At 35.4% G+C, this 16,711-nt stretch overlaps 3 protein-coding genes across 3 annotated transcripts; 2 read left to right on the top strand and 1 right to left on the bottom strand.

Annotated features, from left to right (window-relative positions):
* Positions 1-2,132: 2,132 nt before the first annotated feature.
* LOC148212640 (A20/AN1-like zinc finger family protein) lies at positions 2,133-3,328 on the bottom strand. Its single transcript, XM_088121301.1, has 2 exons — positions 3,001-3,328; positions 2,133-2,852 (listed from the first exon to the last, which is right to left on the bottom strand). Exon 2 carries the CDS (start codon positions 2,826-2,828, stop codon positions 2,316-2,318), a length of 513 nt encoding a protein of 170 aa, XP_087977427.1. The 5' UTR covers positions 2,829-2,852; positions 3,001-3,328; the 3' UTR covers positions 2,133-2,315.
* A 2,330-nt stretch (positions 3,329-5,658) lies between these two features.
* LOC111020631 (protein SUPPRESSOR OF K(+) TRANSPORT GROWTH DEFECT 1) lies at positions 5,659-10,598 on the top strand. Its single transcript, XM_022297337.2, has 8 exons — positions 5,659-6,452; positions 6,866-6,971; positions 8,165-8,363; positions 9,438-9,506; positions 9,591-9,665; positions 9,761-9,859; positions 9,969-10,124; positions 10,244-10,598. The coding sequence occupies exons 1-8, from the start codon at positions 5,981-5,983 to the stop codon at positions 10,367-10,369; spliced, it is 1,302 nt and encodes a 433-aa protein (XP_022153029.1). The 5' UTR covers positions 5,659-5,980; the 3' UTR covers positions 10,370-10,598.
* Positions 10,599-11,248: 650 nt separating this feature from the next.
* On the top strand, positions 11,249-16,628 carry LOC111020632 (protein SUPPRESSOR OF K(+) TRANSPORT GROWTH DEFECT 1). Its single transcript, XM_022297338.2, has 8 exons — positions 11,249-12,040; positions 12,428-12,533; positions 13,836-14,034; positions 15,239-15,307; positions 15,393-15,467; positions 15,554-15,652; positions 15,760-15,915; positions 16,270-16,628. Exons 1-8 carry the CDS (start codon positions 11,569-11,571, stop codon positions 16,393-16,395), a joined length of 1,302 nt encoding a protein of 433 aa, XP_022153030.1. The 5' UTR covers positions 11,249-11,568; the 3' UTR covers positions 16,396-16,628.
* The last annotated feature ends 83 nt before the right edge of the window (positions 16,629-16,711 follow it).

Here is a 16,711-nt window from a genome sequence, read left to right as displayed (position 1 = left end):
GTTATTTCTAAAATTTATTCTTTAAAGTTAAGAAATACAAATAATTATCAAATACTTGTTTTTCTCAAAAATTAGAAATAAGAAAGAGAAATAGGAACATTATTAAATGTTGCCATAAATGTTTGTTTACTTTTTTACATTGTGTTATTGAAGCGTTGATGTGATGTGCAAGTTTTGTTTTAAATTTTCAATTGAAAACTCTCTTCAACTGAAATAAATGAACCGGTGGATCTTAAGCAAAAATATAATATATTTGTCGATTACCTACCTGAATATCAATGGAAATAGAACTAAATTTGCATTTAATTTAGACTAACGAATTATAGTTTGGCAAGGTGTAGTTCAAAAAAGTTCAATTAGCATGGGGTAAAATATATGTTAAATTAGATTTATTTGTTCATCTACTTTTATTTATCGAAATGAACTTCTTTACATTTGACTATTGTCTCATCATACTAAACTGCCATTTATTGCCGATTGAACCACGTCGAAACTAGGGTTGTGTCCCTCACCCTTACCTTATTTTTTGAGGTACATATACATATTTTATAGCCATTCGAATTTAACCTACATATATGCAATGTTATATTTTAAAATAATCAAAATAAAATATTTAATATGACTAACATTAGCCAAGTTTTCTTAAAATGTGGTGTATTTAACAAAGTTAGTTTTTTTATTATAAGGATAGATTTAAATGGGGGAATAAAAATTCAAGACCAATATTTTATTTTAATTCAATGAACTTACTATATGAGGCAGACATCATTTGGAGTGGAAAGTTTTTTTTTTTTTTTTTTTTTTTTGGTAAACAACCAAATATGAGATCATATTTGTTTTTCCAATGGCATATATATGAAAATGAAGAAATCAGTAGAATATTTCAAATGTAATATCATAACTATAATGTACATCATGCGTCGTGCTTGGTTTAGTCGCTAAAACACACCATCATATATTTTTTTTAAGGTTGACGATAATAGTATCTAGTTAAATTGAGAGTAATATTTAATATATTTTACATTTATTTTAAGTAACGTTAGGAAGACTTAGATCTTAATTTTAAAATGGAAGGAGAAGTTTGGAGACGAGAAAACTTTAAGAGATGTGGGTGCGTAAATTTAAATTCATGATTTTAAGGAGTTGTATGCTTTTCCCAAGTTATGTTCACGTCGTTCGGTAAGTACTCAGATATTTTTTTTATTTAAAACATATATCAAAATGATGAATGAATATTTGAGCTCAAATTTCACTTAATTGATATTATATTGGAATTGGTCAGCCGAGCACGTCCAGTTAGTACGTGTGGACGTTGTAAAATACTTCCTATAGGAATAGTATAGACTATACCAACTAGTTCTTACATAAAAAGTTTGGTATCGAATAATAAACTTGAACATAGCTCAATTGGATAAGACACTTATGTCTGACTGAGTTCGAATTTCTACCCCTATTTATTGTACTAAAAAATAAATAAATTTTTGTCCCAAATATATATAAAAGTGTCCCTCATCCTTCCTTCTCCCTCTCCCTTCCCTCTTATCTATTGGAAGTCTAATTCATTTTATCCCAGGTTATCACTAGCAAAAATTAATTCTAGCAAGTTCTTTAAGCATAGTCCTAATTGACATATATCTTTAACCTTGTAAATTCTAATCCTCACCCGACATGTTGAAAAAATCTTAAATAACAAATCTTATTTCTTCAACTAGTTATCTTTATTTCATATTTACATTCTATAAATGAAAATGTGTTTTAATGATAGAGTATGACATTCAATCTCCCAATTTCCAAAATTGTGTCTAATAACTTCCATGAATTTTAAAAATTGTCTAAAATTTCTTAATTTGTAATATTGTATCAATGAATTCTCTAAATTTGTTTTCGCTTGACATAAAACAAACGAGAGTGAAAATTAAATTGTAGTGTGGATACAATTTTCAATAGTTGCTGTCATGTGAGCGGGTCCATAAAACAATCCAACAACGGCTGGCTGGCACTAGAAATTATACGTCCCATGGACATGGACAAAGTCGTAATTAACGCTCCTTTTTCAGAAAAGAAAAACATTTAATGCTTTTTCTTTTTTCCTTTTCCTTTTTTTTTAGACTTTATGCAATTTTCACAGGAAATAAATGCAAATGTAGAATATTATTGAATTTTTATACAACCCCCCCAATTTTTTCGAAATTGTCCATCCAAGCCCGTCCCGTCGCCTACCCACCACGCATTAACCACGCGCTGGGCCCACAGGAAAGTGACATACTGCATACATCCAAAGGAAAAGACTATTTTGTCCCTCTCTCTTCTCTCTCTCAGATCTTCTGGAGTTTCTCCCCCTTCACCACTGGATTCGCCTTGGCGATCTGATCCTTCCCCATCCCCTTGAAGTCAAATTCGCAGCCGTGTTGCTCCGGGTACCGGTGGGTCCCGCAGTACACCATCCCGCACCTGCACTTGAACCCCGTCAACCCCACGCGCCTCCTGCACGCCGTGCACCGGCTCGGCTGCGGCGCCACCACTGCCGCCGCCGCCGCCGCATCTCCCGACCTCTGCGCCTTCTCCGCAACCTCCGCCACCGATTGGTTCGCTTCCGATGAAGAAGCTGGCTTGAGATTTAACAACGAGGCATCTACGAAGGAGGAAGAGGCGGCGGCGGCGGATGTTAGGGTTTGGTTGAGAGCGAGTTTCGCGGAGGAGGATTGACGTTCCTTGAGCTGCAGATCTCGGTAGCACTTGGAGCACAGATCTCGAGTCGCCGGACTCCCGAAGAATCCGCAGTTGTTGACGCAGAGCTTCGGCGCTTGACATCTATGTTCTTCCGCCATTTTTTTCCCGATCTCAAACAATATCTACAACAACACAAATCAGAAGGAGCAAGAAAAAAAAATCAGATACATGGATGAAAACGATCGCACGGACTCTCTACAGATCCAGAAAACGAACAACGCCATACAAAAACATGAAAAAGAAAAAAATACAGAGAAGACGAAGGATTACCTGTTTCGGATGATCGAAACGACGAGCAGACGATGGATATAATAGCCGATCGAAACCGAAGGCGGAAAGATTTGGCGATTCTGCGGAAGAAAGGAAGGGAAATTGAAGCGTTGGGTTTGAAGAAAAAGAAAGGAATCTCCAAAATGATTATAAAGGAAGGGAAGCGAAAAGCGACAAGACGGGAAAGGGAAAGGGCGGTTGTGAGCTCTGAGGAGATTCCTCTCGGGTCTGGAAGAAAGTTCCAGACAACTTCCCTTACTCCTTCTTCTCTCTTTTTTTTTTTTCTTTTTTTGTTTATTGAGTTTTGTTCTGTTAATTGGTATTATATTTTTATTTTCTAAATTTTACTGGTTCGTTCGTTGGTTTGAATTTTCTTTTTTTGTTTTTCACTTTTCTTTCCCACCAAACAAACACCGATTCCATGTCTTTAAATACGCGTTGGTTCGTGTTCGTTGGTTCAATGGCGTAATAAAAACTCCGCGTGAAAACCAAAACACGGTTGTTTATTTGTTGGCTTTCGCTGGCAATCCAAATCATCTAGAAATTGCCCGTCCCGATCCTCATTTTAATTCTTTTTTATTTCCCAATTCAACTCCATGCCTCACAATTTTTTCCTATTTTGGAATTATATAATTATTTTTAACAGTTCACTAAATTTATCTCTTCTTTTCCTTTCTTTTTTTTTTCTTTTCAAACTACTTTATCTCCATCTCAGTAAATTCCATTTCTCTCAAATTAATTTTCTCTTTCTCAAAAACTCTCTATTTTAATATTTCCATTATATTTATTTCTCATTCCTCTAAAAAGAAAATTCTCCACCTACCTAAATTACTTACTCAATTTAACTCATCCAAATAACGTTTTATATATTTTTCTTTATTTTATTTTTTAAAATTCTATTTCACTTTAATTTTACATTTTAAGTGTTAGAATATAAAAAGGAAAAAATTTATAATCTCCCTTCCTTACAACTATAAAATAACTTTTTTCACTCATTTCCTACTATAATTTGAGTTTTATTTCTTTCTCTGCCTCTCTTTTTTTTTCCTTTTTTCTCACTCACATTCTTTTTATTTTAAATATTTATTGTATTATCCGCGTATCATGTTCCAATTTTTCAAAGCAATATTATTGGCTAGAGGTTTTGTTATTCTTCTTTATTTTTATCTCTCACCATTTTTTTTCAAGAGTATAGTAAATCTTGTTCCAATTTTTCATAACGGTATTATCTAGTCGCTTTGAATATTAGTGAGAGGTAAATATATATACATGATACATCAGTGAATATCATTCGTCCTACTTACATATTCAAAAGTTAAGTTTGATTATTAGAGAACAAAATTTATGGATATTATTCATTTTGGTCTTTTAAATAATATTGTAAATAGGAAAAAAAATGTAGCATAATTTTTTTTTCTAAAGGATAGTATTATTGAAACTAACAGGCCACATGCGCTACAATTTTCCTATTTAATTATGAGAATTTATTCATGTTTAACCCTATTTTAAGGTTTGGGTGACTATTTTCTTTTTCCTTTTTTTTTTTTTTACAACAAGTATGATGGAGACTTAATCTCGTGACCTCTTGGTAAAAAATAAGTATGTGCCAATTACTACCGAGTTAAGTTTATGTTGACATTCTGGTGACTATCTTTCTCCCTTTAGTTTATTTTTTTAAAAAAATGTTACGACTTTTTATTTATGTTTAACTATATTATAATTTTAACTTTTGTTGATACATTTTACATATGACTTTGACTTTGCCTAATCTAGCATAGCTCAAATGGTTAAGGCACCTATCTCTGACCAAAAGATCATGAGTTCAAACCTCATCCCCACATGTTGTACTAAAAAAATATATGACTTTGACTTTAATTTGAAATATGATATTTGACATACATATGCTACCTCCAATTAAATATTAAAAAAAACTGCTCTTTTTTAGTACAAGAACCTATATGGAAATTCGAATTCACAAATTATTAGTAAAGATATATTTTTAATTAGTTTACAAGTATGTTTGATTTTAAGACTTATATAATGAGTATATAAATATATAAAAGTCAAACATCTAATACAAAATAATAATAACAAAAAAGAAAAAACCAATCTCTCTCTATAAATTTTGTATTTATTTTTTCAATGTTCGAATTGATAATTTGTTTGGATCATGTAGATATTTGATTGCAGCTAAAATTGGATATCATCGTATGTTTCTTTGGATCGTCATAACGTACTTTCACATTTTACACTCAAGTGAAGTTTCTTTTCAAACTCAAATGAGCCAAACCTGAAGAAGTTGATTCGATCTAGGGACCAATGCCCATGGACAAACCAATTGGGAGCCAACCCACCCACGGGCCAGTCTAGTCTACCTTCGACCATGATCAAAGCTGACTAGGTCGAAGTTTGAACGTCATGCCTTAGCAAATGAGTTACATTTTTTAGATTTTTTTAATGTGAAATGAGATTCGAACTCTCAATATCTACCTTAACTCGTCTTCGCATAATTATTTTTTAGATTGATACAAATTCGACAATTCACCAAAATTCAAGCATCTAACATAAATGATTAGCTTCCCTCAAGCTTTAAAAATTTTGGAAGCGGGGAAAATAATTGCTTAGGGCTATTTTAAGCTAATTTTGTGTAACTAAAAGAAAATTCAACCATTTTAGCTGATAATTTTCAATATGTGACGGCTACTGGGTGAACGCTGCTGCTTATTTCCCCCCTTCAATTTTTATATTCTGCCTGTGAATTTTATTTTCTATCGTAGCATTTCCATTCAAGCTTCAACCGTTGATTCCGAGTTAAGAGATTCTTTTTGAGAAATTTTCTGATCAATTAAGTCTAGGTTTTCAATTCTTGGCACGCTTTGAAATTCGAATAGTCGCAGACCAATGTTTTAGGGATTTCGGGAATCGGGTTACGATTTGTGAGTGGCTTTGATCTATTTATGAAATTTGGTTGAATCCAGACATGTATAGCAATTTCAAGGAGCAAGCTATAGAGTTCGTGAAGCAGGCGGTGCAGGAAGATAATGCTGGCAATTATGCCAAGGCCTTCCCGTTGTATATGAACGCCTTGGAGTACTTCAAAACTCATTTGAAGTATGAGAAGAATCCGAAGATCAAGGAAGCCATTACCCAGAAATTCACCGAGTATTTGCGCCGTGCTGAGGAGATACGTGCTGTGCTCGATGATGGCGGTCCTGGACCGGCTTCCAATGGAGATGCAGCTGTTGCGACTAGGCCGAAGACGAAACCTAAGGATGGAGAAGGAGGAGATGGAGAGGATCCAGAACAGGCTAAGCTGCGGGCCGGTCTTAATTCCGCGATCATAAGGGAGAAGCCGAACGTCCAGTGGAACGACGTCGCTGGATTGGAGAGCGCCAAGCAGGCATTGCAAGAGGCGGTAATCCTACCCGTGAAGTTCCCGCAGTTCTTTACTGGTTAGTCCGATCTTACTTCTATTGATCTCTGTTCTTTGATTGTAATGGTCTCGATCACTTCTGTAAAATTGTGCTGCTTCTTTGAGGAGGGATGTAATTCTTTTCGCGTTCTGGTTTTATTTGAGGTGTGATTATTGCAATTAATGTTGAATTACTTCAACGGCAAAAAATTATTCGTTGTCCTGTGTGGCTACCTTGGAATGGAGAGGAAATCCCTGCGCATGGAATTCTAGTTTAAGAATAATGGCGACTCTTATACCAGCCAAACGCGACCTCTGTAATTACACAATTTTATATGGAATGAACTTGCCTTGAAATCTTTTTCTCAATATTTTTTTTTGTATTTTTTGAATTTTTTTTCCATTTTAAATATAATATCTACCACTCATAAATAATCATCTAGCTTTATTTAGGCAAGAGGCGACCATGGAGAGCTTTCTTGTTATATGGGCCTCCTGGAACGGGAAAATCATACTTGGCAAAGGCTGTTGCAACAGAAGCCGACTCAACATTCTTCAGGTAATGGTTTTATGAGCATATGAACTGGCAGCCTGTGATTTGTTTTGTCAATTGTAATGACAAATGTCTTCACTGTCTAGCCGTTATATTTGAATGTAACTGTGTGAGCAACCGACCACTCCATAATTTTCATGGAGCTTTTGTCATGCCATCAATAAATGTCATGAACTTGTACTTCTTAAATCTTATGAAAAACATGCAGGTGATATGATCAAAATCCTTTTGAAGTGGTATTTCTTATTAAACATCTTTCATGCATTAGAGTAGGGGACCCAAGGGCTAAGGAGTTGATAACAGATTAAGTCGTGGACATTCTCTGTTTCTAAATGTCTTATGCTAGTGTATCTCAAGAATTTATGCTGGAAATTGGATGGCCTGTTGCTCAAATTCTTTGTGGATAGTTTTCTGGTTCTTCATCATACTCTGTTTGCTCAGCAGGAAACTTTAACTGGAAAATATTACTGGAGGTAAAGGTAAGCAATGGAAAAAGTAGAAGATTAATCTACTAGGTTGTTTGGAGGAAAAGTAGCATCTTAATGCGCAATCTTATTGAATTTTGGACAACATATATGTCAAATTTTAAGTGGTAGAATCTACTTTTTTTCTGCTCTTGCCAACCAAGGAGAATAGCTGCTTTAATTTTTTTTCTTCTATAATTTCTTTGAAAAAGCCTATTTTTGCATTTTATGGGTCTGACCTATGAAACATCGGACATGGCAGTAGGAATTTTATGGACTGAAATCATGTTCTTCAGTTGGACTAGGAACTAGTTTTGGTTGTTCACTTTGACAAATAGCAGGCTTCAGGAATAAAATAAGTGATTTAAAATAATGTTGAAATTCTTTTCAAGAGGATTTGGTGGCCATGACTGTGTGAACTCATTGAACAGCTTCAAGTAATAGGATTTTTCAGTATGATGTTGATAGTTTTCATTTATCTCATTCTTTGGGTGTAATATACAAGTTTTTTTCTCATGTAACTGATGTTGGTTCTCCATTTAGTCCGATAATAACCATCTATTTCTTTATTTTCAGCCGATTCTTATTGTAGTGCATGCACACCCCAGGTTCCATTGGTCCATTGGATATCTTTGCCTGTTTCTAAGACATGTTTTTTTAATCACTTAACTTGTTGGCTATTTGCTGGTTCTTTTACCTCTTGCTTTAAATTGAAGTACTTTTTTGTGCTGGTAGCATTTCTTCTTCGGACCTTGTCTCAAAATGGATGGGTGAAAGTGAAAAGCTAGTTTCAAATCTTTTTCAAATGGCTCGTGATAGTGCTCCATCCATCATCTTTATTGATGAAATAGATTCCTTGTGTGGTCAGCGAGGTGAAGGTAATGAAAGTGAAGCTTCTAGACGCATCAAGACAGAACTTCTTGTGCAGATGCAGGTATTGTTTGTGGAGTAACAGTATTTGTGAAGAGGGAGGGGGGTTGAGGGGGAATCAATCATCATCTAATGCTTCATTTTCCTTTTCCATTGTCTTGACAATGCTTGTTTATGAACATTGTCTCTTTACTTGCAGCTGAGCTACTTTAAGTGTTTTTTAGCCAGTTGAAAATAGTTTTTGTCTAAATCTAGCGAGTTATGTTATAGTTAAAAGTCCAATGACTTGTTTATGTGATCTGTCCATGCACATGGGTTTCACTTCTTAGATGGTAGAATATTGATCTGATGTTTCCCTGGGTGTTTCCATATCTCGTCAATACCCAAAGATTTTCTAACCTCCCCATCCCTACTGGGTTTGCAACGCAGTTCACATTTTAAAATTTGGTAGTTGGGTAAAGAGAGGGACCTAGATGAGCAACCCCGAGGCTAGAGGGTTTGAAAACGTTAGCATGGTTCCTATCATTATGAAACGTGTCCATCCCCTTAGTGTATGTTCCATAAAGTTTATGCATGATATATGTTTATTCTTTTTACTACTTGCATACGATCTTCTCTATATTGAAGGAGTTTTTATGTGAGCTTCTATTTTTTAAGAAATTTTTTAGATTTAATGTTAGTCTAACTTCTCATTAGAATGAAGTAATCTGCTTAATGTAACACTAACCAAGCAATAGTTTATTGTGTATATGTTTCATTGCTGTGGAGAAGATTACTTTATGAATGACATATGAATTAAATTGGTTGATGCCTTTATGTTTTGATAAAATGTAATACCATCCTTTTTACTTTCAAGAGTGAAAAAGGGGATGGAAACAATTTGGACACTTGAAGGTCTTAATTTTTTCAGTTCCATTTATGTTTTTCTTCTCTCTTAGAAAATTGGTAAAAGAATGCATGCTTGTTTGGAAAATTAATTTCTAAATAGTTTTCCATTCTTTCCTCAATTTGATCTTTGTTCTAACAGACAGAGAATTGTTTGAGTAGTTCCCAAACAAGCTCAAAGACCATTTTATCTCTGTGCCATTTTTGTTATCAATGTTATTTCCAAACTGAAGGATATCTCTCGCATTAATAGGGTGTAGGTCACAACGATCAAAAAGTTCTTGTTCTTGCTGCAACCAATACTCCCTACGCTTTGGATCAGGTGAAGAGAAATTTTTCTATTTCAATATCATGTTAAGGATTATCAAAATGAAGTGCATGTTTAACTGATAAGTAGTGCTTATAGGCCATTCGTCGGCGATTCGATAAGCGGATATACATCCCTCTTCCTGATTTGAAAGCCAGGCAGCACATGTTCAAAGTACTTGGAATTATATTTTATTTTATTCTACAAAAAGCAAGATTTAATTTTGTGAGGAATAATCTCTGATAATATGCCTGGATGTATTTAAATAGGTGCATCTGGGGGATACTCCACATAATTTGACAGAAGCAGATTTTGAAAACTTAGCACGCAGGACGGATGGGTTCTCGGGATCGGATATTTCAGTTTGTGTAAGTGTATAATATTTGATTGGATGAATTGAAATCTTGTTATTGGTGCCCTTGACTCTGAATCAGGTATTAGTCGAAAAGTAGTTCATTGGAACCCTTGAATGCGCAGGTGAAGGACGTGCTCTTTGAACCTGTTCGTAAAACTCAAGATGCCATGTTCTTCATTAAGAATCCTGATGGCATGTGGGTGCCCTGTGGACCAAAGCAACCAGGCGCTGTCCAAATTACGATGCAAGAGCTAGCAGCAAAAGGACTCGCCTCACAGGTAAATGTTTGAATTTATAATTTCATAGCTGATAATGTGCAGCAGCAGAAGACTCGCGCCTCTTTTATATGATATGGAACAGAGAAAAGTTTGCTAAAAATTTGCTGGTTTGGGTGCAGATTCTTCCTCCCCCAATAACAAGAACAGATTTTGACAAGGTGGTAGCTAGACAAAGGCCTACAGTGAGTAAAGCTGATCTCGAGGTTCATGAAAGGTTTACAAAAGAGTTTGGGGAGGAAGGTTGAGGAGTTTGTGAATACCAATTTATCACTTCTCCCACCAGTGTTGTATTTCATTTGCCATTCCCATAATCTGACAAATCTATATATCTTTCATTTTTCTATTCAATGGGAAAGCAGACATGACATTTTGTATTGTTCTGGAAATATTTAAGTCTGACCTTTCTCAACTCACCAATTTGTGTATAGTTACAAACATTTGAAATAATTAATGGTGTTTGCCCATGTTAGTTTCTGCTTGTGGAGTTCTTGAGAATCTGGCACATAAAATGGGTCTGGAAATACTCTACTATTCATTATCATGTATTTGCCATATTTGTTTGTATTCTTAAAATTAGTTATGAGGCCACCACGTTACTTCATCTAAAATTTATGTCAATCGGAGCTAATGCCATATAATCATATAATTTGAATATAATTAAAAGAAACTTAAGTTTACATAGTTGCCAGATACATTATATAATGGTGGCCGAGTGTAGTTAAGTGGTAACAAAAAAAAAAAAATACCACCGTGGTTAGAAAGTAAACAAAAATAAAATCACCGCCAGAAAAAATCGAGACTACAAAAGCTAGAAAAAAAAATGGGAAGATTTTCGGAATAACTTTGCTACTAAAAACATACAAGTATAATTAAATTTAAAATATATTTTAATGCTGAAAATTAATATTGTGAATTGACAGAGATAATTTTCTTACAATTAAACCAATTTTTTTTATTTAAGAGGTAGAGCAGTAGAACTTGTAATCCACAAATGAATCATTAATCTTTTCCACTGGTAGATTGCGAGATGGTTAATTTGGATGCCTTCAATTCAACAATCTTTCTAATAATTAAAAGAAAATGCACATATATAAATATATAATGAGAAAAAAAAAAGAAAAAAGAAAATCAACCATTTGTACTTTTCAACACGCGACGGCTATCTGCAGAAGCGAGCTTCCCACTGGCATAATTTTTTTCCTTTCTATCGTATCCTTTCAATTGTTCGAGCCTCAGCCTCCGATCTCGAGCCAAAGGATTTTCTGATAAATTCTATGCTTCCTGGGAAATCAACACTTAACATCTAGGTTTCTAATTGTTTATTTGCTTTGAGATTCGGAGAGTCAAACATCGATGTTCTAGGGTTTTCGTTTTCCCCGGCGGTACAATTTGTGATCGCGATGTTCTAATCTATCTATGAAACTTGGTTGAAGTTATTCCAGAGATGTATAGCAATTTCAAGGAGCAAGCTATAGAGTACGTGAAGCAGGCGGTGCAGGAAGATAATGCTGGCAATTACGCCAAGGCCTTCCCCTTGTACATGAACGCCTTGGAGTACTTCAAAACTCATTTGAAGTATGAGAAGAATCCCAAGATCAAGGAAGCCATTACCCAGAAATTCACCGAGTATTTGCGCCGTGCCGAGGAGATACGTGCTGTGCTCGATGATGGCGGTCCTGGACCGGCTTCCAATGGGGATGCGGCGGTTGCGACTAGGCCCAAGACGAAGCCTAAGGATGGAGAGGGAGGAGATGGAGAAGATCCAGAACAAGCTAAGCTACGGGCTGGCCTTCATTCCGCGATCATAAGAGAGAAGCCGGACGTCAAGTGGAACGATGTCGCTGGATTGGAGAGCGCCAAGCAGGCTTTGCAAGAGGCGGTAATATTGCCCGTGAAGTTCCCGCAGTTCTTTACTGGTTGGTTCGGTTCTACTTCTTTTGATCTACCAGTATATTGATCTTATTCTTTGTTTGCCATGGTCTTGCTCATGTCAGTAAAGTTGCGCTGCTTCTTTCAGCTTGGGATTTTTTTTTTAGTTTGATTTGACGTGCAGTAGTTACAAGTATTGTTGAATTACTCCAATGGTAAGAAATGCTTGGTTGTCCTGGCTGTGTGGCTCCCTTTGTCTTGGAATTGAGAGGAGATCCCTGAGCATGGAATTCTAATTTAAGGATGAGGATGAATCTTATCCGAATAAAATTGATTAGTTCCTTCCTATCACTGTAATCGTGCAAATTGACATAAAATAACCTTGCGTAATCATTTTTGTTGTTCGTCATAGATAATCATCTAACTTTATTCAGGCAAGAGACGACCATGGAGAGCTTTCTTGTTATATGGACCTCCTGGAACTGGAAAGTCGTACTTGGCAAAGGCTGTTGCAACAGAAGCCGACTCAACATTTTTCAGGTTATCATTTTATGGACCTATGGACTTGCAGCCTGTGATTTGTTATGTCCTGATCAGTGTCTTCACTGCCCTAGCCGTTTTATTTTAATATGACTGTGAACAACCAGCGACCTTCTCATTCTCATGCAGCTTTTATATGCTACCGATGCCTCCAATAAATGTTATGAACCTTGTGCTGCTTTTTAAATCTTAATGAAAAACATGCAGCCAATGTGATTAATATCATTTAAAAGTAGTATGTCTTATTAAATATCTCTCATGCATTAGGGTAGGCGACCTAAGGGTTAGTAACAGATTAAGATGCGGAATTTTTCTTTTTCTAAATGCTTTATGCAAATGTATCTCAATAATTTATGATTGAAGATTGGATGGCCTGTTGGTCAATTTGTGGGAGGTTTTCTGGCTCTTCATCATACTCTGTTTGATCGGCAGGAAACTTTAACAGGAAAATATGACTGAAGGTGAAGGTAAAGTTTATTCTAGAAGGTTGTTTGGAGGGGGAGTAGCATTTTAGTGCACCATATTATTGAATGTAGGACAACGTCTGTGCAGTTGAATTTTTTCATTGCAACTTTTTTCTAATGATTATTTTTGCATTTTCTTATCATAGCCTGTGAGACATGGCAATAGGAAATTTCTGGATTGAAATCACGATCTTCCATTATGTCATTGCATCAAGAACTTGTTATTGGTTTTGGTTCCTGACTTTGGCAAACATCAGGAATAAAATAAGTTAACTTTGTCCCTCTTTTATTTTTTAAAAATTAAATTGCAATTGAATTCTGTGGCTATTGACCGTGAACTCGTTGGTTGAACAGCTTCGAATAAGGGAAATTTTGGGTAGGATGTTGGTAGTTATCATTTTCTCATACTTCGTACCCTGTATGAATTTGTTCTCATGTAACTGATGTTAGATCCCATTTACTCCGGTGATAACCATCTTTTTCTTTCTTTCTTTTTTCCTTTTATTTGTTTGTGGGAAAACCAACTTTCGTTAAGACTATAAGAAAGAGGCCCTCACTAAAATGTCTTAACTGAGTGGGGAATATAAAAACAACTTACTAAAAAGATCCCTACTCTTGATAATAAAAATAAAGGACAATTACAAAAAAACTTTTTGGTAGACATCTACTTTCTTTGCTGTCATTCCATTCTATTCATTGCAGTGCATGCACACTCCATGACTTATTTTCTTTGTCTTTTGCAGTTATTTCAACACGTTTTATTAAACACCAATCTCAGCTACTTGCTGATGTTTTACCTCTTGCACTAAATTGAAATATTCTTATTTTCTGCTGATAGCATTTCTTCTTCGGACCTTGTCTCAAAATGGATGGGTGAAAGTGAAAAGCTAGTTTCAAATCTTTTCCAAATGGCTCGTGATAGTGCTCCATCCATCATCTTTATTGATGAAATAGATTCTTTGTGTGGTCAACGAGGTGAAGGTAATGAGAGTGAAGCTTCTAGACGCATCAAGACAGAACTTCTTGTGCAGATGCAGGTACTGTTTGTAGAGTAACAACATGAGTATTATGTGTAGTAAAGGATGGGGATTGGTTAATCTTATGCTTGCATTGTCTTTTCCAATTTTTTGACTCTTGACAATGCCTATTTGCCAAAAATGTCTCTCTACTTGCTGTTGACTTCAAGTATTTTCTAGTCAGTTTAAAGTGGACTTTGATTATATACAATCTAGAGAGGCTATGTAATAGTTAGAAGTCCAGTTACTTGTTTCTTTGATTCTGCCCATCCACCTGGAGTTTCTGCTGCTTCTTAGGTTAGATATCAGGTTGTTTCTTGATTTGTTTCCTATCTTGTCAAGACATAAAACTTCTCTAACTTTCCCATGTCTACTGGGTTTCAACCTAGTTCACATAGGGACCTAGATGAGCAACTCTGAGGCTGAGGGGTTTCAACACTAGCATGCATCTAATCATTTTGCAATGTGCCCAACCCTTGAATGTATGTTCCGGGAGTTTTATGTATGCTATTTGATTGTTATGTTTTCTGTTTGCACACAATCTCTGTGTTGAGCGAGTTCTCAGGTGAACCTTTATGTGTAATGAAAATTTCTCAATTTGATGTTAGTCTTATCTCTAATTGCAATCAAGTAATTTACCTAATGTACCACTGAATAAGCAATAGTTTATTAAGTCTATGTTATTTTACTTTGGAGAAGACTACTTTATAAAACATACTATCAACCCTTGCAATATGGGAAAGGGGATGTAAAGTTTGGGAACTTGGAGGGCTTAATTTTTTAGTTTTATTTTATGTTTTTCCCTCTTAGAGAATTAGTTAATAATAAGAATTTGTTTGGAAAACTGTTTTCAAACCAATTTTTTCTTCTTTTTCTTGTGTGTGTGTGTGTGTGTGTTTTTTTTTTTTTTTTTTTTCAAATTGGTTTTAAGAACTGTGGTGTGATGATCAGTAGAAATGAATGTTAAGATGTATTGAAATCAGAACATTTATTTAAAAGAAAACAGGTAAGTTGTGGCCGCCCATTGGAACACTCAAAAAGAAGAAAAACAACAAAACTTTTAGAAAGCAGTATCCGATCATGTTTTTTTTGGTTTTTGTTCTTTAAAAACTGGAATATTTATTAGAAATATTTCCCAAATAAGCTCTAAGGCTATTTTCTCACTTTACCTCATTTGTTATTAATGTTCTTTTAAAACTGATACATATATATCTTGCATGAATAGGGTGTTGGAAACAATGATCAAAAAGTTCTTGTTCTTGCTGCAACAAATACTCCATATGCTTTGGATCAGGTGAAAGAGAGATTCGTCCATTTTCAAATCATGTCAAGGTTTATGGAAATGTAATGCATGTTTGACTGATTAGTAGTGTTTACAGGCCATTCGTCGGCGATTTGACAAGCGGATATACATCCCTCTTCCTGATTTGAAAGCCAGGCAGCACATGTTCAAAGTTCTGGAATTATATTTTATATTCTTATACAAAAAGCAAGTTCTATTTTTATGAGGTTGCTAATATGCCCGGATGTATTTAATTAGGTGCATCTGGGGGATACTCCGCACAATTTGACAGAAGTAGATTTTGAAAGCTTAGCACGCAGGACCGATGGTTTCTCGGGTTCAGATATTTCAGTTTGTGTAAGTGTACATTGTTAATTGGATGAAGTGAAATCTTGTTTTTGGTGCCTTGAATCGTAATCAGGGATTAGTCGAAAAGTAATTTCATGGACCCCTTGAATTCACAGGTGAAGGATGTGCTCTTTGAACCTGTTCGTAAAACTCAAGATGCTATGTTCTTCATTAAGACTCCTGATGGTATGTGGGTGCCATGTGGACCAAAGCAACCAGGTGCTGTCCAAATTACCATGCAAGAGCTGGCAGCTCAAGGACTCGCCTCAAAGGTACATTGGATCTTAACTATCCGAGATAAATGTTTGAATTTATAATTTGATATTTGATGTGCGGCACAGGTTCTTCTTCTAGCTGCTTATTGCCAGTTACTATTATATTCTAATATTCTATGCATTGTTTAAAAATAAAACCTTACAAATATGTGCATTCCTTGCGAAGAAGATTCATTCGTCAATCATGGGATAATTTATAATATTTTGACTCAAGCCTCTGATTGATAGATGGAGATTTTCTAGGCCTCTTATTCTACTATTCTGTCTCTTACGATACGATGAAGAAAGAAACTCCGCTCCACCTCTTTTGCTGTAATTTATCTGACTAAACATTTGCTTGTTCCGGTGCAGATCCTTCCTCCCCCAATATCAAGAACAGATTTCGACAAGGTCCTAGCCAGACAGAGGCCTACAGTAAGTAAATCTGATCTGGAGATTCATGAAAGGTTTACAAAGGAGTTTGGGGAGGAAGGTTGAGGAGTAGTTTGTCATGAATCGCACCGAGTCAATCATCATTATCGGGTACAACCCTCGAGAGTTGTATTTTATTTGTCATTCGAGCTCCGACGAATTTATATATTTTTCAATTGTCCATTAAAGGGGAAGCAAATATGACATTTGTATTGAGCAGGACCTTTCTCTAATTTGATCCCACCAATTTGTGTATAGTTACAAAAATTTGAAATAACGAATGATGTTTGCTTATGATATATCTTCTGCTTGTATGGTTTCGCTCATCAAAATATCATTTTCTGTTATTCTGGAAAATTTATTGCAATTATGAATGGTAGAT

The sequence above is a fragment of the Momordica charantia genome (genome assembly GCF_013281855.1).
Source record: "Momordica charantia cultivar OHB3-1 chromosome 2 unlocalized genomic scaffold, Mcharantia_2.0 BLBB01000002.1, whole genome shotgun sequence".
Lineage (NCBI taxonomy): Eukaryota > Viridiplantae > Streptophyta > Magnoliopsida > Cucurbitales > Cucurbitaceae > Momordica > Momordica charantia.
The sequence above is the reverse complement of the archived record's forward strand: the minus strand, read 5'-3'. Positions and strand labels throughout refer to the sequence as shown.